This window comes from Mobula birostris, chromosome 14 (genome assembly GCF_030028105.1).
Source record: "Mobula birostris isolate sMobBir1 chromosome 14, sMobBir1.hap1, whole genome shotgun sequence".
In the NCBI taxonomy this organism is placed as follows: Eukaryota; Metazoa; Chordata; class Chondrichthyes; order Myliobatiformes; family Myliobatidae; genus Mobula; species Mobula birostris.
The window spans coordinates 81,590,910-81,617,688 of record NC_092383.1 but is presented as its reverse complement, the minus strand read 5'-3'; the positions used below and the strand labels follow the sequence as shown (position 1 = coordinate 81,617,688).

The 26,779-nt window shown below is 41.4% G+C and overlaps 1 protein-coding gene across 3 annotated transcripts in view; it reads left to right on the top strand.

Annotated features, from left to right (window-relative positions):
- tmcc2 (transmembrane and coiled-coil domain family 2) overlaps positions 1 to 26,779 on the top strand; it is a 155,246-nt gene that overhangs the window by 115,112 nt on the left and 13,355 nt on the right. For 2 of the 3 annotated variants that reach the window (XM_072278761.1, XM_072278762.1), the window contains exons 3-4: positions 9,682 to 10,027; positions 12,468 to 13,056. In XM_072278761.1, the coding sequence (XP_072134862.1) occupies positions 9,682 to 10,027; positions 12,468 to 13,056 (935 nt within the window). Of the gene's footprint in view, positions 1 to 1,553; positions 2,157 to 9,681; positions 10,028 to 12,467; positions 13,057 to 26,779 lie in introns of those variants that run through there. The other variant, XM_072278763.1, reaches the window with a different exon arrangement.

The window sequence follows — 26,779 nt, the reverse complement described above, 5'->3', positions numbered from 1 at the left end:
AATGATTCAGGCAAAAAAGTAGATCAACTGTACTTTGTTTTGGATGTGAAATTTTTAAGGAATGTGTACAATGAGAGGCCACAGAAGAGCTTTAATAATTGAGCCTGGAGGCAACAGTGGTTTGTGAGGTAGTTATTGAGCAGAATGTCACATAGTGGGGGGAAAAAGGGTGATCTTTAAGTTGAAGCAGATGTTTTGCAGAAAGGCCGGGTCAGATTTCAGCGGTTTGATTCAGCTTGATGAAATGGAGGGAAGGAGTTGGTGATGAGGTTACATAGATTTTGCTTGCATATTAGATGCTGACATCAGATTTCCCAGTATTTAGCTAAAAGAAGTGAAAACTGGCACAAAATCGAACAATATGATTACTCAGGAGTTTGTGTATGACTTGATAATATTGTGGATGGTAGAATTCTGAAATGGTGGTGGTTGGTTGTCCATCGTGTCCAACAATGACAGGAAACCTGTGCGGGAGAGTTTTTAGAGTGGAAAAGCCATTGCACTGGGGCAGTTCCATTCTCTCGACCTCAGAAGTCCAGGTCCAGTGGTATGAACAACTGGAGTCTTTGTTAGTTGCAGTGGATGACCATCTGTGTCTTGTCATGCCCTTCACTCTCCATGGAGCATTGCAGTTCCACCTTCCTGGACGTTGGATCTCACTGTAGATCTCGTCGGCCCAGTCACTGGAGCTGAAATAGGTGACTATTCAATCATCTTTTATGTATCGCTTTTTACTGAGTTGATGAGTTGATTTTGTGTTTAAGGCTGACCAAAGATTTAGAAACTAGCTATTATCTGATCTGTTCAGGTCAGATAACATCTTGCCCTCCCTGTAGCTTAACAAAGATTAGCTTTATTTGTCACATATACATCAAAACATTGAAATATGTTGTTTGCATCAAATCAAATCAGCAAGGATTGTGCTGGGCAGCCCAGAAGTGTTGCCATGCTTCCGGCACCAACATACCATGCCCATAACTTACTAACCTTAACTGGTATGCTTTTGGAATGGAGGAGGAAACCAGTGCACACAGATGAAACTGCAGAACATACATTCTTACAGGCAGCAGCAGGAATTAAACTCCAGTTGCTGATCACTGTCTAGCACCATAAAGTGATGTTCTGCCCTTTTTCTCCTTCCTTGTTCTGCTGAAGGGTGTTCGGCCTGAAATATTAGCTTTGTGCCTCTTCCCACAGATGCAGTCTGACCTGCTGACCTTTCAAGCATTTTGTTTTTATTTGATGTTTCTGGTATCTGCATTTATTTTATTCCAATTAATTTTGAAGTATTATGAATTCTGAAATATACCCTCCAAATGCTTTGACTCCTTGATTTTACTTTGCGATATGAACCACTAGTAGGAGTTCCCAAAAGGGTTGTGTACATTTGTAGAATTTGTCGTATTTTGCAATGATTATCTTTACCCACTCATGGTGCAGTGTTTCTAAAGCAGAGAGACACAAATGAACTCTCTGCTTCCTGTCACAGGATCATAATAACAGTGACAAACGCCCTTAGCAAAGCACAATGCTGATGTAAAGCGATACGGTAAAGTGAGCCATCTGAAGCCTTACCTCATAACATGAATTCAAAGAAAAGCTGTGTCCAAGCTAACAATAAGGAACTTGGTGAAAGGAATACTTCAAAAGCTATATATGTCTGCTGCATGTCTCGTTACTTCAGCTTTCATAGGGCGGCACATCTTTTAAAGAAACATTTGAAACTCAGCAGAATAGAAAAGGAAATTAACTCTGATGCAACCACTGTTTGTTAAACTATGTGCACTAAAGCAACTGTGATGTAAATATTGGGAAATTCAGCTCATTTCAGCTGTCCCGTGTACTTTACAAGTGCATTTTCAGCAGATTGTTGCTATTGTACCTCATTTGTTGGCCTCTTGAAACATAAGGAAGATCTATATGCTTCCAGTAGCTAGTACACATGTGACAGAGAAGCTAGCTTGAATTTGTGGAGAGTTTAGATTCCTCGCTTTAAGCTGGTGAAGCTATACTGTTGGTAATGGACATTAATGTGCCCTGAAGAGCACTGAGATTTCACTTCACTGCCGCACATGCTGTAAGGAAATTCTGAGTATGCACACCTTCATCCTGGTTTCATCATGTGGAGGGACAAGTTTCATGCAAGTAAACCAAAGGTAAAGTAATTCTTTGTCTTGCTCTAATTTGTCTTTTCATATATCTTCAGCTGCAGCTTCCTGATTTAGAAGAGTGCTTAGATTGGCACTTCTGAAAATGCCTTTACAATTGTTGTAATTCTTTATATAAAACTGTTCTTTATAAAATTTGTTCATTTTTGTGGACTGATTGTGATATTTAGAAAATACACTAGATTTTGGGCGTACTTGTAAAATAACTTTTTTGAAGATTCATTGCAGGCCAAATGGAAAACATTATAATTGATCTTAACACGAATGCGTTAGATCAAAGCAAATGGAGAACAAATATTGATATTATTCTGAAAGAATTACTGAAGATTCTGAACTATTTATTGGTATTGGTTTATTATCATTATGTACCAAGATATAGTGAAAAGTTTTTGTTTTATGTGCCATCCAGACAGAGCATGCCATACATAATTACATTTAGTAAAAAGAAAACAATGCAGAGTATACTGTTGCAGTTAGAGGGTGTGCAGTGCAGGTACATATCAATGTCATAATTTTACTGTAGATATTGCAAGTTTATGATGGCATTCCTTTCCATTTTCTGAATTTGCTTTTGCCACAACAGCGCAAAATCTTATCTGAAAGAAGCAGCCAATTGAAAGATTAGTAAAGTTATGAAAGATGATTTATGATAAAAATGTAACATGGGACTTAGCGTGAAACCTCAGATAAAAGTATGGAGCTAAAATCTTTATAGACCATCTTTATATAGCTTTCCATGCTACAAGCTTATGGGGCATGCTCTGCTCTCATTATTAGCAAAGTAAGCCACGTCTTCAATATGTAAATGTTAAGCAGATCCCATTTAGTGAAATCAATTCCTACTACTGTATTACTATTACTGACCTCCTAAAGCAGCCAGTTAGATTTAGAGTATTATCGGCTATGGTGCCACAACATACGTGGGTTTCAGACTTTTTGGAAAGTCAGTCACTTACTGGTGCTGCAAAAACTGAGAGTCAGCTTTGGCGTAGTTGATGATTCTCTTGCCTTTGAGACAGAAGATTCAATTCCTACACTACTGGAGGCTTGAGTACAGAAATCTAGGCTAACATTTCAGTTCACTATTGTGTGAATCTGACTACTCTCTTGGATAGATGTAAGAGATCCAAAGAAACAATTTGAGAAAGAGAGGTGGTGTGGACCCTTGTGTCATAAGCAATAGTTACCTTTATAAATGATCTGACAATGTAAAATAATAGATGGTCATGTCATTCCTGCCCGCAGAACTCTCCTTAGTCTTCTGGTTTAAGATGGTGCTGGTGAAATACAGTGAATACTTACTGGCAGCAAACAAAACTACTAACTACTTAATTAATCACACTTCAGGAAAGCAATCACTGCAATCAATTCAATCAAAGAATGATTTTTTTGCACACGTTGGGTGTATGATGGATTTGATGAGTTCTACTGGGCTTATTTGTTTTGTGGCTACCTGTAAGGAGATGAATCTTAAAATTGCGTATAATATACATACTTTGATAATAAATGTACTTTGAATTTTGAACTTTGAACCTAATAAGTTCATAATAGTTGCTTTTATTAAATTACAGCAGTGACTACATTTCAAAATACTTTGATATCAAGAAAGGGATATAAGCTGTTTCATACAAATAAAAGCAGTCTCTCAGTGCAGAAGTCAGCCAATGTCACTTCAATAGAAATGTGTTGTGCATTTGCCCTGTTGACCTGGACTTCCAGTTTACCCTTAAGATATTTGGTACGGATTAGTAATTCATGGATTTGCAAATGTCATCTTCCTCTTTGGGCTCATTTATCTTAACCAATTGTTCTGTTATTTGCTTATTAGGAAACTTCCCCATTTTGCTGAGTTTTTGTTTGCTTTTCTTCCTTCCTGCTGTTTCCTGTTCATAGAGACTGAGGAATGATTCTGTGGCATTGGCACCTTCTGTTACTTTGTCCATTTGTGCTTTCTGTCCATTTGGGATAAGACCATGATGTGCACTCTGTGGCCATTTCCTGTGCCTAATAAAGTGGCCACTATGTGTGTCCATGGTCGTCTTTTGCTATAGCCCATCCATTTCAAGGTTCATTCAGAGATGCTCTTCTGCACACCACTGTTGTAAGGCATGGTTGTTTGAATTACTGTCAGCTTGAACCAATCTGGCCATACTTCTTTGACCTCTCTCATTAACAAGGCATTTTTGCCCACAGAATTCTGCTCACTGCATTCTCACGTGAGCATCCCTCTTCTCCAGATGTGTAAGGACGGTGTGTAGAGCACTGGCTATTGTGTCATCTGTCAATCAGTTGCCACCACCCCCACCCTAGGCAGTACATTCTAGGCACCTACCATTCTATATGTCACAAAAAAGCTTGCCTCACACACGTCCTTTGAACTTACCCCTCGCGCCTTAAGTGCATTCCATCTAGTATTAGATATTTTCTCCACGGGGAGAAAGATACTGGTTGACTACTTTGTCTATACCCATAATATTATAAGTTTCTCTAAGGTCTCCTATCAGCCCCCACTTCAACAGAACACACAAGTTTGTCAAACCTCTAATTATTACACATGCCCTCTAATCCAGGCAATATCCTGGTAAACCTCTCGTGGACCCTCTCCAAAGCCTCCACATCTTCTGTATAATAGGGCAATCAGAACTGAATGCAATATTCCAGATGCACCTAACGGGAGTTCTATAAAGATGCAACATAACTTCCTGAATCTTGCCCTTATTTCCTTGTTTTAAAAAAGGCAAGCATTGGATACACTTTACTAATCTACCTGCTCGTCTGGCTACTTTCAGTGGGATTATGGAATTGAAGCCCATGATCCTTCTGTACGTCAATGCAGTTAAAGGTCCTGCCATTAATTGTGTACTTCCCCCTTTCATTTGATCTCCTAAAGTGCAACATCTCAGACTTGTCCAGATTAAGTTCTATCTGCAATTTTTCTGCCCATACTTGCAACTGAACTGGAGAGGTTTAGAGGGCAGATGGAACCAGTTCAGTGGACAACACAGTCAGTATGGATGAGTTAGGTTGAAGAGTCTATATCTATGCTGTGTTAAGGCTGATTTATACTTCTGCGTCAAATTGACGCTGTAGGTACGGCGTAGCCACGAACCCTACACAGAGCCTGCGTGGATCCCTACGCCGTAGCCTGACGTGCATCTCTCCCAAAATGTAACTACGCGTTGCGGTAACACAGACGCAACAACTGTGATGGTCCGCTTGGTAGCATTGTATTTTCTCCTGCGCTGCAATAGCTTCCTATTGGGTGACTGAAGGGCAGGAGGAACTCTGGCTGCAATGCTTTCCGTAAAACTTTACAGACTTCCGAAATTATGGAGGACACATTTCACTTTTATGAAAAAGACGCTTGCTTTAAACTTGTTTACCCCGAAAAAGATTACCATGACCATGAAGCCTTGTGCGGGCAGGTGTGTGCGCATGCGCGACGTGCCCAAATTGCAGAGCAATGCAGACACACCAACACACAAGTATAAATGCTCACAACGTGTGTAGGCCACTTGCGTAGATGACGCCGTCCATTTGACACAGAAGTATAAATCAGCCTTTACTCTGATCTATATCCCCGCTGTTTTTTTTTTGGCAACCTTCTACATTATCTATACTGTCATCTGTCTTTGTGTCTTCTGCAAATTTACTAATCCACCCATTGACATGTATCACAGACAGCAGAAGTCCCTGCAGTACACCACTAGTCACAGACCTCCAGACAGAGTAAGACTCATCAACCACTACCCTCAGTCTTCTCTTGGGGAGCCAATTCTGAATCCAAACAGCCAAGTCACCTGGATGGCCCTACCACGATGGAGCTTGTCAGATGTCTACTAAAATCTATAAGTGCACAAAACCGGCTGTAGAAAACCACAACTGCCTTAGCTTACCACAAACTGTTTCAAATCTAGAGTCTCTTTAAGCTGTACTCTTACGAAGGCTTTGGAAGATCAGCAAAAGTCAGTGAGTAACGTGCGATTTTCGTAGCACACCAGACTATTCATTGAGATCTTTCTTCCACCCATCAGAGATATTTATCCGGAGCACTGCATACACAGGGCCCTTGGTATAGTCAATGATCTCTCCCATTCATCCAACAATCTCTTTGACCCCCTACCATCAAGCAGAGGTCAAGAACTGTTGGGATGGGAAACAGCTTCCCCCCTCCCCCAGGCTGTAAGACTACTGAAATCCCTGCCACCGTCCAGGTCTCATCACATATGATACACCAGTGGTGTTATACTGCTTACTTTTTAACTTGTGTCATGAATGCACTGTACGGGGTCTTTCTTTTTTTTGTATGTTAAATTTAAAATGGCTTCTTTGTTATGTTATACTGGGGAATGCTTCTTTGTTATGTTAAATGCTGAGAAAGTCTCTAGCTAGACAGTTGCTTGGGTTAATACAGACAGCAGGGTGCTATTAGCCAATGGGTGGTCATGTATCGTTTTGTTTTCGGATGACAATGCTGTATCATATGACTGTGTACGGGGTTTTGGCGGGGAGTCGGAGGAGAGACGGGGAGGACGGTGGACGTGCGGAAAAGCTCCGGTCAATCACTTCGGGTGGTCCCGAGCCGTGAGTCAACAGGATTCAGGTGGTCGTCAGGAATCAATTGAGCTCCAATGGTTGCGCGCGAAGAACTTGGACTTTGATAAGTCTTGATGCCTTTTTTTTTCATTGCTTCCTTTTCTGTATCAAATTTATATTAATGACATAGAATTGGTAATATCTATAAAGTGTACTCGGAAAAACGTACCGGGTGTGCTGAATGATGATTGATGTTTGGGATTGATTCGGGCGGCAACCGACTCTGTGGGAAGCGCTGAGGCAGGTGCTGGGTGGGATTTCCCCTAGACATATACGAGCCAATATAACTGAGCATTACAGCACCTTATTATTTGTTAATTTATTAATGGTAATATTACTTTGTGTTGTGTGTGTTACATGTACTGTGATTTGCACCTTGGTCTGAAGGAATGTTGTTTCATTTAGCGATACATGTTTATGTTGAATGACAATAAACTGAACTTGAATGATTACATCTATGTCACAGCAATATGAATAACTGGGTTTGTTTTAAACTAATGGTAAATTGATCCTATTTGAAATTATTTTCACAACTCAATTTGTTCCTCAGTGGTTAATAGATCAAAAATTCTAAGTCTTTTTTTTTCTTGCCCATGAGGTGTCTTGAGTTCTCACACCATATAATACATAGTTCAACAGCATTTATTCCCCAGTGAATTTCTTCAAGCCTCAATTTATGGTTTTGCACATTGAGATATAAAAGGTATTAGTTGAGTTTAAAATTCATACCTTTAATGCTATACATTGCACAAGACCTTATGCATATTATTTGTCACCAAAGCACTTGCAGCTTTTTAATACAGTACAGAGTAATGCACCTGTAGGCAAGGACTTTGCTCAGATGTGAAACTGCTGTGACTTAACAAATATAAGAACATTTGAAAAATCAAATACATTCACTTACGTCAGAGAGTTGGTAGTCTCCAAGTAAAACACTTCTCCATCTCAAGGAAGTCATAAGGCTTTGCATAGTAGGGGGATTAAAGGTTACGGGGAAAAGGCGGGTAGGTGGTGATGAGTCCAGGGCCAGGTCAAACATGATCTTATTGAATGGCGGAGCGGGTTTGATGGGCCAGATGGCCTAATCCTGCTCCTGTTTCTTATGTTCATATGCTAAGTGACTTTCCTGAGATGCTATTAAAAAGAATTTCTTGTATAGTGCCGATGAATTCTTTGCAAAGAGCTTGTATTGATAAAACACCTTTAACATAGAAAAGCATCTCAAGATTCTTAGAAACTGAAACCCAGGATGATTTTTAAGGAGCTTTTCAAAGGAAGTGGGAGAAAATAGTTTATAGGGAGTTGTTGGGCTTGGAGACAAGCCATCTTGAAAGCACAAGGTTTGAATGACAGCATCAGTTAGATTTTAAATTTGAGCTCTTACTCGAGAAGGGATTAGGAATGATTGAAAATACCCTTCATATTGTCAGGTGGTCCTAAATCATATTGAAACCAATGAAGTACTTAAAAGTATATCCACTGTTCTAATGTTGAAAAACAGACTTTATCCCAGAAGCAATGTTGAGAAAATGCCCAAAACAATTAAAAGAAAATAATATTGCCCATGAAACGAATATTGAACGAGGAAAATTCTCCTTTAACTTCCTCATTGTCCCTTTAAGAACTTGTCTGGGGGGCTGCATGGAACTTCTGTTTAATATCTCTGAATAAATACTGATCCGAGAAGCAAGGACCACTGGAGTTGCAGAAAGCGAATTGAAAGAATGAATTTGAAATAATGAATTCACTTGAGATTTATGCTTTCAGGAAAATAAAGGTCTGAAGAAAAGTGACTTACTGACTTGTTTATTTGGACTTGCAAGCTTAATTTCCTTGTGCAATTAATTGATCACGAATTGACCACATTTTTAGCTCCTACTTCTGCTAATTAGTGATCCTGACCACGTTTGATTTCTTTGCAAGATTTAGTACAATCTGGTGACCTGACAGGTCTTTGCTATTGTTCTGCATATAAACATTCTTTTACTCCCACATGGTATTTATCAATGTATGCCTTGGAAACATGTTTACTTCAACTTTTGCAAATGGCAACCTGTTCCAGGTTTTCAACATTCTTTCAAATTAAGTTTTGCCTTAATTTGCTAATGCGTTCAGTTGATATTGGAGGATGAAATGGTGAGGGAGGGGTGGAGAACAAGGAGAGGGGAAACAGACGATTCATTTATAATACAGAAGTAAAGATGTGAAAGTCAACTAGCAGCATCAACCTAACTAGAATACTTGTATTTTGCAGGTTCACGTGGCATTTTGTGTATGCATATTGGAAATACTGGAATTTTGAATCTTAGCCAGAATGAAGTGTCTAAATTAGCCTGACTTTGTGTTGCCCAGTTCTTAAACAAGAAACCAGAGGATCGCAGATCTTTTTTTCTTTGGTTTCTGTGGTTTTAGCTCCCTTTTCCAGTTGAGTAGTTAGGGGAACACCACAGCTAAGATTTGTGAAGGGTGAAAAGGGGTGACCTTTCTCTGTACATCTTGTTGGGATTCTTAGTGAATTGGCAGCCTGCTTATATTTTATGTAAATAGCAATATGGTTTACATTTTGTGAATTTAGTGGAAAAGAACAGAGGAGATTATATACAAATGTGTTACTGTAAGTTTTTATGTTGCTTGTGAGGGCCAGTTAGCTCCAAATATTTCTGACTTGAATATATAGAGTGAAATTAGACTTGGTTGGTCCTCTTGATTTGTTACCATCAGGAAATTGTATTCATGCAGTTACGTATAAGAACCTATTTGGGCTTGGGTCATGCATTAATGGTGTTGTCAACCAGGCTAGGATGTCTTGGGAATTAAACTGTTGTTCTCAGGGGAGAAAAGGCCTCTGAGCCTTTATAAGAAATGAAGAATATGAATTTCACATATTATTTTAATTAAAGTTTTATTTTCATTACAGCTTGAAAAGGGAGATGTGAGTTCACTCACCCTACCAGCAAACACAAGCTACGGAGGCTCAGACACCAACATCAGCCTTGAAGTGCCTGATGGCACCCCAGACCCTCATAAGACAAAAGCCGCCATAGATCATCTTCATCAGAAGATCCTGAAAATCACAGAGCAGATAAAAATCGAGCAGACTGCACGAGATGAAAATGTTGCAGAGTACTTGAAACTGGCAAACAATGCAGACAAACAACAAGCCTCCCGCATCAAGCAAGTCTTTGAGAAGAAGAACCAGAAGTCGGCACAGACAATTTCCCAGTTGCACAAGAAGCTCGATCACTACCGCAGGAAGCTAAAAGGTAACACCAAGAGTGGTTAACTAGGTTTTGATGTATTTTGGTGTGTAGTTCACTGTCAACTGCATGAGCCTGACCAGACTGACCCTAGGTAGATTATCCTAAATATTCAAAAATGATTTAAAAAAATTAATTAAGAAGCGTTGTGTACATCCAGTGCAGCTTCATTGCTTCGGTGTCAGTCCTGTTTGAAATAATAGTCTCATGAGCTCAAGATCCCTGGGGGTTGGGTGTTCTATTTTGTTCAGCACCAGATCTGGTCCAGGTCCAAGTGTAAGTTTTTAGAACTAGATAGAATAATAGTTCAGTATGGACTAGATGGGCTGAAGGGCCTGTTTTTGTGTTGTAGTGCTCCATGATCACAAGTTTGACTCAGCTTGAGATAACAGTATATTTAAGAAAAAGGAATACATTTATGTCAGGGTGTTGGAAAAATAGAACATTTGTAATTTATGTAAAATTATCCCAGATTAAAAATTTCATCGCTTTTCATCAGAAAGGTAGTAACTTCTGGTGTTTCATTAAGATGATTTCAACTGAGTATGAATAAGAATCCAATCAAAATAACAAAGTTTTGTTTTAAAAATCTAAAATCAGCGAGAACGTGATGAAACCTGTCAAATGTGCTTTTAGGATGTTGTTTTGCCTAAGCATGTTTTTCTTCTTCCCTTCCTGAAGTAATGACTCATTGGCGTGTAATCATGTCATGCCACTGCCTTTTCCAAAATGTGGCCTGGATAGTGAGGTTTGGTTGGCTTTTATAACAGAGTAAATCCCATCCTTAGTCATTTCCACAAATGATCACTTCTCACCTATTGATTGCTTCCCCCGGCTCCCTCCTCCTTCCACTTCTCCTATGATCCACTCTCCTCTCCTATCAGATTATTTCTTCTCCAGCCCTTGACCTTTCCCATCCACCTGGCCTCACCCATCAGCTTCTAGCTAGCCTCTTTTCCCCTCCCCCACTTTTTATCCTGGCATCCTGAAGAAGAGTCTGAGCCTGAAATGTCGACAGTTTACTTGTTTCGAAAGTTGCTGCCTGACCTGCTGAGTTCCTGCAGCATTTTATGTGTGTTACTCATCAGTAATTGAGAATTGGTGCCTTTGTTGATTTGAATGACATCCACCTGATGGTAAAAAGACTGTTAACAACCCTTTACCCTCTACATCAGTGCAGTCACCTATGTCAATGTAATCCAGAAGTCATACCTAGGATATTCTGCTTTATGGATTTTCTTAAAGCTTATGTAACTTCTATGATTGTATTGTCAGATTAGTAGCATGCTCTTTTTATGAGATGGTAACAGAAATGTTTTCTGGACTTCCAGTTGACTTAAAAGCTTGAAATTCAGTTGAGTGGAATGCAACATTTCCACTCAGTTTTGAAGTCAGTTTTGTTTTCACTGCCAACTATTCTGTGGAAACAAAAAGCAGAAGATAGGAAAATTAAATCTAGACCTATGAATGGTTGTATTCCCCACCCGCAATGAAACGTAATACAGCGAAACAGAAACCGAGACTTTGAACTCAGACTTTTAGGGAAATTTTAAAACCCATGTCATCTTCCTTATAATGCTGAATTTCAAACAAAACAATAGCAAATACAATCAAGAATTAAAAATAAAAGAAAAAGATTTTGGAACAATGAAGAGGGAGAATTGAATGCAATGAGATAATTTGTGTCACTGTTCTTCCTCATGCTGCAAAAATTAGTCTATATTCTGAATGGTTTAAATCAGGGGTCCCCAACCTTTTGCGCACCGCGGGCCAATTTAATAGTGACAATATCTTGCGGACCTCACATGCACTCAAGTTCAACAGTGCGACAGGGAATGAGGAAAGGTGCAGCTGACTTATATCGGTTCATATCACCAAATCATATCGTTTCCTCGCGGCCCGATAGCACATGCTTGCGGCCTGGTGGTTGGGGACCACTGGTTTAAATTATATCACTAATTTAAAGTGGGTTATCAACTGTTTCAGTTTTTTGGGCAAGTATGAATGTATGTTATCCGGCTGGTGGCGTAGTGGCTCCCGAGTTCGAATCCAGCCGGCTCCCTTGCACGCTTTCTATCCGTGCTGGGTTGAGTGTCGAGCTAGCAACTTGGCCTCATAAAAATAAGAACGCCTGCTAAAAAAAACGCCGTCATGATGGCGTCCCAATGTCTCCACTCTGAGTTAAGGGCTTTCTTTTTCTTCTTCTTCTATGAATGTATGTAGAGTGCTTCACTGGAATGTTAATCTGAACTTTTAAACACTGTTTAGAGAATAAAATTAGTATTGGCCATGATCAAATTATCTAAATGTCTTTTTACTGTGCTGTTGAGCAGTCCAAGATGCGTAAGAAGGCAAGGCAATATGTATCGCCATTTAATAGTAAAAAAGCTAAAGCTATAAATATTGCTTTCTGCATAATACACATATTAAAAATTAACCTTTACAGAGATAGAGCAAAATGGTCTTTCGAGGCAGCCAAAGGATGTTCTACGGGACATGCAGCAAGGTCTGAAGGATGTGGGTGCCAATGTCAGAGCTGGAATCAGTGGATTTGGAGGAGGTGTAGTGGAAGGTGTGAAGGGAGGTTTGTCTGGCCTTTCTCAAGTCACTCACACAGCTGTAGTTTCCAAACCAAGGGAGTTTGCAAGCCTGATACGAAACAAGTTTGGCAGCGCTGACAACATTGCCCATTTGAAGGACACGATGGATGAGTCACACCAGGAGGAGGCCACCAGGACTCTAAGTGGCAGTGCTACGTTGGTGTCAAGTCCCAAGTACGGAAGCGAGGATGAATGTTCCAGTGCCACTTCTGGCTCTGCGGGTGGTAGTAACTCTGGGGCGGGAGCTGGAGGCATGGGGAGTCCAAAGTCAAATACATTGGACAGTCATCACAACAATTTCGATACTATCCTGGATGAACTTCGTGAAATTAAAGATGGTCAGTCCCATTTAGAGGATGCAATGGAAGATTTGAAAGGGCAACTACAAAGAGACTATGCCTACATGACGCAGTGCTTGCAGGAAGAACGATACAGGTATGATTATTATTATTATTATTATTGTTATTGTTGTGGTTTGATGACAAGATAAATGAGTTATCTTCATGAGTTATCAAAAATCTAACATTTTTCATAAAGCTTTTTTTTATCCTCCTTACAACTGCCCTTAGAATAATAAGAAAGAAGATTTACACCTCAAAATGAAGCAAAATACTGTATCTATATGTTACTGTGCTCATTCCTATTACATTCACTGCAACACTGATACTTCTAGTCTATACTGATAGCCATAAAATGATATGCATTGTGATGGAATTTTCTTTAAGGTCAGTAGACTCTCTCCAGTCTTATTTTGGATGATGACAGTTCTCGATGGTAATTTGTAATCATCCGGTATGGTCAAAGGATGGATGCTCTTCTCTTATTTAAAGAACCCCTTTCACTACATAATCAATTTAGCTTTGGACCTTCAGTATATTTGTACTACATTTATCATAACATAGGAGTAAAGAGGAATTACCATTGGTTTCCTTTCATGAATATAATCCAGTTTCTTCTGTTGAATTACATGAGTACAGTCCTGTGCAAAAGTCTTAGGCACACATATATAGCTGGGGTGCCTAAGACCTTTGCACAGTACCATTTTTATCAAACTGGAGCAGAGAGCGAGTTTGTAAATCTGGCAGGGGAAAAGGATGTTGGGAATGGCAACGTTGGTGGATGCCACAGGAGGGGGTGCAGGATAGGTGGCAAAGGAAGAGTTCCAGGGACGGGGAGGTGTGGCATGGGTGCAGAGACACCCAACCCTGAGACACTAGGCAAGGTCATTTGATTTCAAACAATTGGCTTATTGATCATTACAGAATGTCACTCTGGTGCTTCCCATTCCCTCCTCTCTTCCTTCCCCTTTTTTCAACCATGATTCCCTTCTCGCTGCCCACTTCCCACTCTCAGTCCACAACAGAGACCCATATTAGAATCAGGTTTATCATCACTCATGTATGTACCTATGACTTTTGTACAGTACTATATATGGGTATCAGCTGAAGGCTGAACAGCTTCAAAAAAGATGCCCTCTGGTCTTGAGGAGTCATTCTGAATTTAAGTCATTCTCATTGGTGTCTGACACCCCTGCATAGAATAAAACTAGGCAAAATCTTAACTAGGATTTTGCAGTATATAATGTTCAAAAAATTGTTAACATTGAACCATAAGGTGGCACTATAGTTCTTGACTTAGCTGCTGCTCTAATGTTTCTGGTTGGACTGATATTACAAATGATAGATACAGTTAACTTGGGCAAGGTACTGATTCTAACTAAGCTGTTTTTTGAAAGTGTGTTGATTGGCTGCACTTATGGCCTTGTATGGGAACAACAATGCCTTTGCGCAGAAAATCCTACAAAAGGTAGTGGATTCAGCCTAGTACATCGTGGGTAAAATCCTCTCAACCATTGAACACATATACATGAAAAGTTGCCATAGAAGGTCAGTATCCATCATCACAGGTTCTCACCATTCAGGCTATGCTCTTTTCTCACTGCTGACATGAGGTAGAAGGTAAAAGTGCCTCAGGACTTGCACCACCAGGTTCAAGAACAGTTACTACCCCGTTAGGCTCTTGAACAAAAGGGATAACTACACTAATTTAAGGATTCTTATCTTGTTAGTTCATGCTCATTATTTATTGCTGTTTGTTTTATTATCTGCATTTGCACAGTTTGTTTACAGTTTACAGTTCTTGATGTGTACAGTTTACAGATCCTGTTTACAGTTACTGTTCTATAAATTTGCTAAGTATGCCCGCAGAAAATGAATCTCAGAATTGTATGTGGTCTGCTAATAAATTTTACTTCGAACTTTGAATTTTGACTGCGCTCTCAGCCCAACACAGGAATGGCCATTGTCCTTCACTGTGCTATAAAGTTGCAAAAGCCCTATAGACTACATAAATCTTTACTGTAACCAAATATAATGTGGATATGAGCTAGTCTAGTTGAATTAAAAAAAAATACTAAACTGTTTTTCGGCCACAAATTATTGGAGCAGCCCATTGATGAATCCTGTTAAGAATTGCATTTACAGACTTTTGCAAAATGCCCAGTGAGCATGATTTGAAAAAACAAAGATGATTTTCAGGTAGCTCCATGAAATAGGAAAACTGTGTGTCCTCAAAGAAGCAAAGCACTAAAACAATATAAGACCAATCACCTGAATAATCAGATTATCAAGTTCACTGATAACACAATGGTGGTGGGGCTCATCACCAACAATGATGAGACGGCCTACAGAGAGGAAGGGAAAGCATGCAAGACCTGGTGCCAGGCAAATAACTTCTTCCTCAATGTCAGCAAGACAAAGGAGATGGTTATCGATTTCAAAAGAACTCGCATCACTCACACCTTTCTTTACTTCGCGGAATAGCAATGGAAGTTTCAAACTCCTGGGAGTGCACATCTTGCACAACCATTCATGGTCCCAGAACACATACTACACAATCAGGAAAGCTGGCTAACATCTCTGCTTTCTAAGGAAGCTGAAGACAGCTGGACTATGTACATCTACTGTATGCTTTCACCTCACTACAGGAAGGATGTGGATACTGCAGAGAGAGTGCAGAGGAGACTTACAAGGATGTTGCCTGGATTGGAAGGCGTACTTTATGAGAATAAGTTGAGTGTACTTGGCCTTTTCTCCTTGGAACGATGGAGGATGAGAGATGACCTGATAGAGGTGTATAAGATGATGAGGGGCATTGATTGTGGGGATAGCTAGAGGCTTTTTCCCAGGGCTGAAATGGCTAACATGAGGGGACATAGTTTTAAGGTGCTTGGAAGTGGGTACCAACGGGGTAAGTTTTCACACAGATAGTGGTAGTTGCGTGGAATACACTGCTGGTGGTGGTGGTGGAATAGGATACAATAGGGTCTTTTAAAAGCCTGTTAGATAGGTACATGGGGCTTAGAAAAATAGAAGGCTATGCGCTAGGGGAATTCTAGGCAGTCTCTAGAGTAGGTTACATGGTCGGCACAACACTGTGGATCGAAGGGCCTGTAATGTGCTGTACATTTCCCATGTTCTATGTTCTTTCAAGTCATTCTACAGATGTGCAGTGGAGTATATTCTGACAAGCTACATTATTGCATGGTATGGAAACTACACTGCAGTGGACAGGAAGGCTCTATAGTGGGTAATAAAAACAGCCCAACACATCACTGGCACCAGCCTACCTTGCATTAAGGAAGTATATACAGAAAGGTGCTGGAAAAGAACCAATAACTTCATGAAGGATCCCACTCATCCTGCTTGTGGTTTGTTTACCCAGGCTCCCATCAGGGAGGAGGCTACATAGCATCCATGCCAGGACCACAAAACTCAAAAACAGTTATTTTCCTCAAGCAGTAAGGCTGATCAACACCACCACCCACTAACCCATCCCTCCACACCTCCAGCCACCACTACGTCATTTCCTGTTGGTCACATTGTTTACAGCCTAGTGTTACTTTATGGACATACAATCAATATGTATATAAGCTATCTTATAGATTTATATTTATTGTGTTTCTGTTACTATTGTGTTCTTTATCTTTGTGGGTATTTTTTGTGCTGCATCAGATCCAGAGTAACAATTACTTTGTTCTCCTTTACACTTGTGTACTGGAAAAGACATTAAACAATCTTGAATCCTGAATAAAGGCAGACCAAAGTAAGTGAACTTGAAGGAAAATAGAGTACTATCCCGTGGAGTTCCAGTTGGGGTTCAACCAAGGGTTCCATTTGTGACTCCTAAAATTCAGTTTGTCCTTTCAGATATTTTCATTAGTGTATATGTTATATTTCTTCTGATTTGGTTTGTATTTTATTTCTAATTAGCAGATCTCACTGCCTACTTGTGAGTTGATTACTTATTATCGCATTGTCATCAGGTTAACCATTTTACCGTTTGTACATTTCATTTAGATAAAAGCACTTTGTGAGAAGTCAAAGGAATTTTAATCAATATTTGAATCTACCTTTCACGAGAACGCAGAGAAATACTGGCTTTTACTCAGCTCCTTGTGTACTAAAAAGCAGTGGTGAATAATAAAACTGCCTTCAAACTACAACTACACCAGCAACACACATAAAAGTTGCTGGTGAACGCAGCAGGCCAGGCAGCATCTCTAGGAAGAGGTGCAGTCGACGTTTCAGGCCGAGACCCTTCGTCAGGACTAACTGAAGGAAGAGTGAGTAAGGGATTTGAAAGTTGGAGGGGGAGGGGGAGATCCAAAATGATAGGAGAAGACAGGAGGGGGAGGGATGGAGCCAAGAGCTGGACAGGTGATAGGCAAAAGGGATACGAGAGGATCATGGGACAGGAGGTCCGGAAAGAAAGACGGTGGGGGGGGGGACCCAGAGGATGGGCAAGGGGTATATTCAGAGGGACAGAGGGAGAAAAAGGAGAGTGAGAGAAAGAATGTGTGTATAAAAATAAGTAACAGATGGGGTACGAGGGAGAGGTGGGGCATTCGTGCCTATTCTGGTATCTGTCCCCCACTTTTCCTTCGCTACATCGACGACTGCATTGGCGCTGCTTTCTGCACGCATGCAGAGCTCGTTGACTTTATTAACTTTGCCTCCAACTTTCACCCTGCCCTCAAGTTTACCTGGTCCATTTCCGACACCTCCCTCCCCTTTCTAGATCTTTCTGTCTCTGTCTCTGGAGACAGCTTATCCACTGATGTCTACTATAAGCCTACTGACTCTTACAGCTATCTGGACTATTCCTCTTCTCACCGTCTCTTGCAAAAACGTCATCCCCTTCTCGCAATTCCTCCGTCTCCGCCGCATCTGCTCTCAGGATGAGGCTTTTCATTCTAGGATGAGGGAGATGTCTTCCTTTTTTAAAGAAAGGGGCTTCCCTTCCTCCACTATCAACTCTGCTCTTAAACGCATCTCCCCCATTTCACGTACATCTGCTCTCACTCCATCCTTCCGCCACCCCACTAGGAATAGGGTTCCCCTGGTCTTCACCTACCGCCCCACCAGCCTCCAAGTCCAACATATTATTCTCCGTGACTTCCGCCACCTCCAACAGGATCCCACCACTAAGCACATCTTTCCCTCCCCCCCCTCTCTCTGCATTCCGCAGGGATCGCTCCCTACGCAACTCCCTTGTCCATTTGTCCCCCCCATCCCTCCCCACTGATCTCCCTCCTGGCACTTATCCGTGTAAGCGGAACAAGTGCTACACATGCCCTTACACTTCCTCCCTTACCACCATTCAGGGCCCCAAACAGTCCTTCCAGGTGAGGCGACACTTCACCTGTGAGTCGGCTGGGGTGATATACTGCATCTGGTGCTCCCGATGTGGCCTTTTATATATTGGCGAGACCCGACGCAGACTGGGAGACCGCTTTGCTGAACACCTACGCTCTGTCCGCCAGAGAAAGCAGGATCTCCCAGTGGCCACACATTTTAATTCCACATTCCATTCCCATTCTGACATGTCTATCCACGGCCTCCTCTACTGTAAAGATGAAGCCACACTCAGGTTGGAGGAACAACACCTTATATTCCGTCTGGGTAGCCTCCAACCTGATGGCATGAACATCGACTTCTCTAACTTCCGCTAATGCCCCACCTCCCCCTCGTACCCCATCTGTTACTTATTTTTATACACACATTCTTTCTCTCACTCTCCTTTTTCTCCCTCTGTCCCTCTGAATGTACCCCTTGCCCATCCTCTGGGTTCCCCCCCCCCCTCGTCTTTCTTCCCGGATCTCCTGTCCCATGATCCTCTCGTATCCCTTTTGCCTATCACCTGTCCAGCTCTTGGCTCCATCCCTCCCCCTCCTGTCTTCTCCTATCATTTTGGATCTCCCCCTCCCCCTCCAACTTTCAAATCCCTTACTCACTCTTCCTTCAGTTCATCCTGACGAAGGGTCTCGGCCTGAAACGCCGACTGCACCTCTTCCTAGAGATGCTGCCTGGCCTGCTGCGTTCACCAGCAACTTTTATGTGTGTTGCTTGAATTTCCAGCATCTGCAGAATTCCTGTTGTTTACAACTACACCAGGACTGGAGTTTATTTATCTGTCTAGTTTAAGAAAATGGGGAAACTCTAGAACAAGGGCAGAATGATGTAAAATCATAGGTTTAGATTGGAACGTTTCTCTCCATTTATCCTATTAACAGATGGTTCAAAACCATGTTGGTCAGATTCAAAATGATGAGCAAGACCTGAAATATAAGGAAAGGCTTAAATTTGTAGGAGGTGGTTATGAGCTGGAGCTCATTGCCTGTGATGGACTTCAGAGGGTTCTTGTGCTGTGGAAGACGTCCTGCCCTCGTCCCTGTGCTGAAGATGCCGCGCCCCAGTGGCCTCAATGACTACTGACCGGTGGCATTGACCTCCCACATCATGAAGACCCTGGAGAGACTTGTTCTGGAGCTGCTCCGGCCTATGGTTAGGCCACACTTAGATCCCCTCCAGTTTGCCTACCAGCCCTGACTAGGAGTTGAGGATGCCATCATCTACCTGCTGAACCGTGTCTACACCCACCTGGACAAGCCAGCAAGCACTGTGAGGGTCATGTTTTTTGACTTCTCCAGTGCGCTCAACACCATCCGCCCTGCTCTGCTGGGGAGAAGCTGACAGCGATGCCTTCCTGCATGGATTATTGATTACCTGACTGGCAGACCACAGTACGTGTGCTTGCAACACTGTGTGTCCGACAGAGTGATCAGCAGCACTGAGGCTCCACAGGGGATTGTCTTGTCTCCCTTTCTCTTCACCATTTATGCCTCAGACTTCAACTACTGCACAGAGTCTTGTCATCTTCAGAAGTTTTCTGATGACTCTGCCATAGTTGGATGCATTAGCAAGGGAGATGAGGCTGAGTACAGGGCTACGGTAGGAAGCTTGCTCACATGGTGTGAGCAGAATTATCTGCAGCTTAATGTGAAAAAGACTAAGGAGCTGGTGGTGGACCTGAGGAGGGCCAAGGCACCGGTGACCCGTTTCCATCCAGGGGGTCAGTGTGGACATGGTGAAGCATTACAAATACCTGGGGATACGAATTGACAATAAACTGGACTGGTCAAAGAACACTGAGGCTGTCAGCAAGAAGGGTCAGAGCCGTCTCTATTTCCTGAGGGGACTGAGGTCCTTTAACATCTGTCGGACGATGCTGAGGATGTTCTATGAGTCTGTGGTGGCCAGTGCTATCATGTTTGCTGTTGTGTGCTGGGGCAGCAGGCTGAGGGTAACAGACACCAATAGAATCAACAAACTCATTCATAAGGCCAGTGATGTTGTTGGGAGGGAACTGGACTCTCTGACGGTGGTGTCTGAAAAGAGAATGCTGTCCAAGTTGCATGCCATCTTGGACAATGTCCCCCATCCACTACCTAATGTTCTGGTCAGGCACAGGAGTATATTCAGCCAGAGACTCATTCCACCGAGATGCAACACAGAGCGTCATAGGAAGTCATTCCTGCCTGTGGCCATCAAACTTTACAACTCCTCCCTTGGAGGGTCAGACACCCTGAGCCAATATGCTGGTCCCAGACATTTCCATCTGGCATAATTTACATATTATTATTTAATTACTTTTGGCTTTATATTGCTATATTTATACTCTATTCTTAGTTGGTGCAACTGTAATGATACCCAATTTCCCTCGGGATCAATAAAGTATGACTATGACTAGAACAGAGGCAATCAGGACACATCAGAGGAGAACAGGATAGGCATACAATGGATTTTTTCAGGTTTACATTAAACGATTTGGTGTCCACGCTAATTGGTTCCATTGTGTAAATGGTATTTTTTTCTGTAATAATAATTTGAAAATGTTTGTTGTTTGGAGGAAAGGGGAAATTAGAGTGAGACAAGGAACTACAGATTGTGCAGGACGGAGAGAGAACTGGATGATATGGATTTGTTACTTTTGTTATTCTTTGAAATGACTGATGGTGGAGCTGTTCACCATGTGTTTTCACAGTTTGTGCCACCATGGTTAACAGCTGCTTTAGTGTGTTAGCTTTTTGCACCTTCAGTTGCTGAGGGTGAGGAGGTTGGAAGTTAGCTAAGAGTGGAGGTTAGATAAAGGTAGCACGGATAAGCCAGGTAACTACTGCCTGGTGATCTTTAAATGGGTGGTAGGGAAGTTACTGAAGAAAATTCTCAAGGAATGGAATTCATCTCATTTGAAAAAAATGAGACCTGATTGGAGATGGTTAACGAACTGTGATGTAGGGGAAAATCCTTCAATTTCATAGTTTATTTTTGAGGACGTAACTAAGACGATAAATGAAGGTAGAGCAGCTATCAATATGAAGTTTAGCAAGGCAGGATCCTGTATGGTTGGCTATCCAGAAGATTAGGCACATGGGGTCCAAGTAATGCTGACTAATTGGAAGCAAAATTGGCTTGGTAATGGCAGGTAGAGGGTGGTGATGAAAGGATCAAATAGTGGTTGGAAGTCTGTGACCACTGTACAGCAAGGATGAGGCTGGGACCCCTTTTGTTTGTGATTGATACGAACAACTAGGATGCCAGTGTAGGAGGAACTATTAGCAAGTTCAGGGATGGCAGCAAAATTAGTAATGGTGTTGATATCAAGGAAGCCTGTTTGAAAATTCAACAGGATATAAATCAGATAAATTGACTGGTCTGAGCTTAATCCAAACAAGAATGAGGTCATGCTTACTGGAAATTCAAATTCTGGTGACATACAGTGGAAGTGGCAAGAACCTTGGGAGCATTAATGTACAGAGATATCTTGAGTATAAGCCCATAGCTGACTGAAAGTGGGGACACCAGGGTGCTGAGGAAGATTTTACATGCTTACCTTCACAGACAGAGCCATCATATATGAGGATTGGGATGTCATGTTGCAACTGCATCATACTTTGCTTGGATGCTACACTTACTGCAAGGATGTAGTAAGAGTACAGAAGAGATTCACCAGAATGTTGCCTGGAACAGAGGGTAGTATTTTTTTAGCCTGGTTTATTCTCACTGGAAAGAAGCTGTAGGGTGACCTCTTGGGGGATTATATAATTATGTCGGTGTAGATACGGTGGATGTTCGATCTTTTTTCCCAGGATTGTGAGTCTAAAACCTGTGGGTACAAGTTTAAAGTGAGGAGGGAGGTAAAGGATACCTGAAAGGTAAAGTTCTTAGCCAGAGGGAGGTGGCTACCTGGAGTAAGCAGCCCAAGTATGTAGTAGAGACATACGCAACTATATTTAGTAATAATTTGGACAGGTACTTAGAGAAGGAAAGGAGAATAGAGATACAGGCGTAATGTAGGTCAATGAAATTAGCGCAGATGGGCATCATGGTTAGCATGGACGATGTGGCCCTAAAGGGCCCGTTTTTGTGCTGTATGATTTTCTGAATGTAAAAGTTGGGATGTTTATGTTGTAACTTTACAAACCACTGGTCAGACTGTACTTGGAGATCTGTGTTCAGTCTGGTCATCACAATGCAGGAAGATAGGAAGATGTGGTTATATTGGAGGGAGTTTAAATGTGATTCGCCAGGAGGTTAGAGGAGTTGACTTTGAACTTTTGAACTTTGAAATTTGAGATTGGGTAGGCTCCCCCCCCCCCCCCCCGAAGCAAATGTGGCAGAGAGGTGACCTGATAGATGAAGCATACAGTAGATTAGGTAGATAGAATCTTTTTTTTCTCATAGCAGCGAGTATCAAATACAAAAGAGCATAGATTTAAGGTGAGAGAAATGAATTTTAAGGTGAAGAGTTTACATAGGGTGATGGATATCTGGAGAAGGTAGGTGGTGATTCACTATATTTAAAAGACGTGATATCCATGTCCATAGGTGCCTCAAAATTGTCATGCAAGTTGATAGAATCATTAAGAAGGCGTATGGTGTGTAGGCCTTCATTAGTCAGGTAATTGAGTTCAAGAGCCATAAGCTAATATTGCAGCTCTATAAAACCCTGGTTAAACCACTCTTGGAATATTGTATTCAGTTCTGGTCACCTCCTTATAGGAAGGATGTGGAGGCTTTAGAGGAGGTGCAGAGTAGAGTTACCAGGAAGCTGCCTGGACTGAAGGGCATGTCTTTTGAAGGTAGTTGAGTGAGCTTTTCTCTTTGGAGTGAAGGAAGTTGAGAGCTGACTTGATAGAGGTGTACAAGATGGTAAGATGCATAGATTGAGTGGACAGCCAGAGGCCCCCCCCCCCCAGTGCAGAAATGGGTATTTAAGGAATTCTTAGATAGGTTCATGGATGATGGGAAAATGGAAGGCTGTGATCTCAGAGCGGAATGAAAGTTTGGCACCACGTTGTGGGCCTTGGGACCTGTAGTGTACTGTAGTCTTCTATGTTCTGAAACTCTTCCTATCCCATTTCTCTAACTTCATTGAAATAACTTAAGATTTCCTTCTCTCTCGTTTGCTTATCTGGTTTTCCTTTAAATGTATACATTTGATTCCCTCAGCTTAAGTTTTCATACAGAGTGTGGTGGTGGATGGAACATGATGCTAGAGAGTGCTAGAAGCAGATACATTAAGGACATTTAAGAAACTCTTAGGTGAAAGAAAAATGAAGGGTTCTGCAGGAGTGAAGCTTTAGATTGATACTGGAGTAGATTAAAAGTCAGCACACTATCATGGGCTGAAGGGCCTGTCCTGTGCTATAATGTTCTATATTCTATGTTCTGTGTGACTGTTAGATAGCCAAGGAAGAGAAGGACATGGACCTAATGCAGGCAAAGGAATTTGTATAGATGGGCAGTGAGGTCAGTTGGAAGTGGTGAGCTTGACGAGCAGGTTTCTGTGGTGTACGACTTTGCCCTAACCATAGACCTAATTTTAGTCAAATAAAGCTGCTTGGATAAATTTGCAACAGCTTATTAGCTCATGCAAAGTTTTTAATTTAAATAAAACCTGTATCAGCTGTATAAAATATGAAAAGTTAACATCAATTGAGTTGCTATTATCAAATGACACCTCTGAGGCCCATATCTAATTTGTAATTTGAAGCAGTTCCCCAGACCTAATGCTTCTCATACTGGGTCAATGGCCAGTCCAAAACAGTGTATGGTTGCTGTGTACAGTGCAAAAGTGGATGTTACTGTTATTAAATATGTTATAAAAATCTTCTTAAAATTCATTTGGCCACAATGCTGAGTGCTGTCCCGATAACTTAAAAGTTCAAAGCTTAATATATTGCACAGTTCCTTACTCTGACCTGTCATTTAAGGATACTTGCATCCATGAAGTATTTTGACTACTATACAAAACTCCAGAGAATTGCAAGTTATAATGTGAATCCATTATGTTTTGTCTTTTAATCTGCAATGCTTGGATATAATGCATTCACTTCTATTAACTGAAAACATAAGCACAGAAATATGACCATGGTCTACTTGTACTCAACAGGAGTTGGAGATTCAGCCTCCTGTACTGCTTAGTTGTATTTTTGCGCTAACCCCATAACCCTTGATTTCAAAGTTCAAAGTACATTTATAATCGAAGTATGTATACTATATACAACCTTGAGTTTCACCTCTTTGCAGTCTTCTTAAAGGCAGCCACAAAACACCAAAAAAATGAACAAATCATGCAAATAATTAAGAAGTAAACAAGTAACACTGAGAACTAAAGTTCACAAAAGAGACTCCACAGCCACGAAGCCAGTCATTGCTGCAGACAGTCCAGGAGCCTGCTAGTTGCAAGCCACAGCTTCACTTCAGTCCAGAGATGAATGAACTGAGTAGTGAGCTGAATGCTGGCCCATCCTTCGTCTCTGTCTCCAATACCCCTACTTTTTAACCTAGCCTGGTGCTTCAATCAACAAACATCGACTCGTCCCTTGCTCTTGCATCTTAATATCCAAAAATATATCACTTTCTGTCTTACATGTGCTCAGTGGTTGAGTCCTCATGGTCTTAGTTGGCCATTCAGAACTGAGATGAGAAGTTTTTCACTCGGGCTCTATGCATCTTGAGATTGTGATCTCAGCATACTTCAACAGCGAAAGCATTGTCTCTAGATTTCCTGTCAGTCCCTATAGAACATTATCATTCCAGATGCCAGCTCTTCCTTTCTCTTCTGTAGGTGAAACCCCAACACTTCCACCCACCCAACCCAATCTCGCCATTTAGTACGTGCCCTCTCTTCACTTTTACCATCAGGGATGAGGCGCACTCAATGTTTTACGAACAGCTTCTTCCCCTCTGCCATCAAATTTCTGAATGGTCTATGAATGCTACTTCATTATTTAATGTTTGTACTCCTATTTCTTTATTTTTATAACTTGTAGTTTTTGTCTTGCCCTGGACTGTGGCCACAAAGCAGCAAACTTCACGACATGCAGTTTGTCAGTGATAATAAAGCTGATCCTGATTCAATCTCCTCAGCAACTTTAAACTCCTCAGTGTTACCATTTCAGAGCATCTATCCTGGGTCCAGCACGTAGGAGCAACTACAGAACAAAGAAAGCACAACAGCACCTCTACTTCCTTAGAAGTTTGCATAGATTTGGCATGACTTTTAAAACTTTGACATACTGCTACAGCTGTGTGGTGGAGAGTATAGTGAGTGGTTGCATCGTATCCTAGTATGGAAACTCCAATGCACTTGAATGGAATTGTCTGCAAACATAGTGGATACAGCGCAGTCCATCACGGGTAAAGCCCTCCCACCACCGAGCACATCTACTGTATACGGAAAGCTGTCTGTCGCAGGAAAGCAGCATCCATCATCAAGGACCCCAGTGACCCAGGCTGTCCTCTCTTCTTGCTGCTGCCATCTGGAAGAAGGTGGAGGAGCCTCAGAACCCATACCATCAGGTTCAGGAACATTTATTGCCCCTCAATCAACAGGCTCTTGAAGCAGTGGGAATAACTTCACTTTACTTGACTTGCCCCATCACTGAACTATCCACTCTATCTTTGCGTCTTATCATCTTGTACACCTCTATCAGTCTCAGTCACCCCTATCCACCTCATTTGCTTTTCTTTTTTCATTTGATATATCCATACAAGGTTCTGTAGTCAGGGTTTGTTTCTGTCCACTCTGTTTTCAATTTCTTTACTGAAATCTTAAAATTTTCCCACCGTTTTCACTTTTTACTATTTTTTGCTACATTATAAGCCTTTTCAATCCAGTACTTTCTTGGTTAGCATCTCTCATTAGCCATGAGTTTTCTAAGGTTTTTAAGCCTGAAAGATAAATTCTGTTTATTTTTTAAATGTGTTGCTGTTTAATATCTTGCCTTTTAATGTCTCTTCTAATTGCGCTGTAGCTAGCACATCTTGTACCTGCTTAATTTGCATGGTTTAGATTCAAAAACTAGGTTTCTAAATGAACCTAAATCACTTTGATATTTTTGAAAATTCCATCAATTTATGATCATTTTCCCTCAAGGCCCATTAATCTTAATACATAATCTATAAAATAGCTTCCAGTCTCACTGGTTCCACACCATACTGATCCAGTAGACCATCTCTTATGCACATCATGAATTCATTCCACACAGTTACTGCTCATTTGGTCCCAGGTTATGGTTGTTTTTAACAGTCTTTCCCTGCTTTCATTCAGATCACTGCTGTAGTCTTGCGTTTGTAGGTTCTGTGCCTTCCTAATGTAGTCAGTTTATCCATTCTCTTTTTGTACTCTGATTTATTTCCTCCCTTCTCCCTGATAGTTTGATAGACAGCCTTATCTGCAACCTAGATTATTTGCTTGGGCACTGGTCCTAGGCTGATTCGATTGAACCCTTCCTCTCTCCCACTATTGA